This window comes from Trametes versicolor, assembly GCF_000271585.1.
Source record: "Trametes versicolor FP-101664 SS1 unplaced genomic scaffold TRAVEscaffold_2, whole genome shotgun sequence".
NCBI lineage: Eukaryota > Fungi > Basidiomycota > Agaricomycetes > Polyporales > Polyporaceae > Trametes > Trametes versicolor.
Genome location: NW_007360322.1, coordinates 146,218 through 147,165, shown reverse-complemented (window position 1 = coordinate 147,165; position 948 = coordinate 146,218). Strand labels below are relative to the sequence as shown.

At 65.6% G+C, this 948-nt stretch overlaps 1 protein-coding gene across 1 annotated transcript in view; it reads left to right on the top strand.

Annotated features, from left to right (window-relative positions):
* TRAVEDRAFT_17135 (uncharacterized protein) overlaps positions 1–948 on the top strand; it is a gene marked incomplete at both ends in the record, with an annotated part of 3,481 nt that overhangs the window by 1,333 nt on the left and 1,200 nt on the right. The window contains 2 exons of the mRNA XM_008035241.1: positions 69–333; positions 853–906. Of these exons, the coding sequence (XP_008033432.1) occupies positions 69–333; positions 853–906 (319 nt within the window). The remainder of the gene's footprint in view (positions 1–68; positions 334–852; positions 907–948) is intronic.

Sequence of the window (948 nt, the reverse complement as noted above, 5' to 3'; positions counted from 1 at the left end):
CGCGACGGCGAGTTCAGGTTCCGGGCGCGCGCGGGGGTGCTCGTCGACAAGTGGCACGGCGTGCTCAGGGCGGCGGAGTCGAAGCCCGCCGCAGATGGCGCGCGTAGAGAAGACGGCCCCGCGTCCGCCAACGGCAAGTCGGGGGACGGGGCCGCGTGGGCGGGGGCGGACGGCATCGCTGCACTGGAAGTGGGCGCGGCCGCGGAGGGCGAGGACGAGCCCGAGCCCGCGGCGGAGGGGGAATCGGCTGGCGCGGAGTCGAAGCCCGTGCAGCTGAGCCCACCCCTAAGCAGCGCGCCCAAAGGCAGGCAGAACGGCCCCAAGTGCAAGGCGGTCGTCGAATCCGAGGACGAGGGCAAGCAGAGGACGGCGGGCGGGACAGACGACGAGGCCGACTGTGCGTTTTCGTCCATCCTTGCCTTCAGACCATGTCCTGTATCGAGCACCTCGAACACCTAGCTCCTATCATGGTCGATCCCGCGGCTCTTAGAGTCAGGGAATGGAGACACAAGCTCCAGAAGGCATTTTTGAACACCAAAGCCACGCCTAAGGAGGATGTGAGTACCCAGCGTGAATCGCGACCGTCCACAACAACTCATCCTCGGAGTCAGGACATGCCTCAGCTCGACCAGCTGTTCACGCTGGTGGAAACCTACGACAACATGCGGATCGAGTACCTGATGGTGAGTCTTGAGCCGCTACCCCCGCTATCGTGAAATCCCCCTCCCCCCGCCGTGCGTTTGGCAATGCGTTCCCGCGCGGTTCGCGTCCCCATATCGCCGTTTGTGGTGCGTCTGTCTGGCAGCGTGACTGATAATTAATCATTTGCCCCGCCGCGCGCCCGGTCGCCAGTTCTCGAAGATCGGCAAGGTCATGCGCCACATACACGCCCTCGGCGATGACAAGGTGCCGCGCGACGGCGAGTTCAGGTTCCGGGCGCGCGCGGGG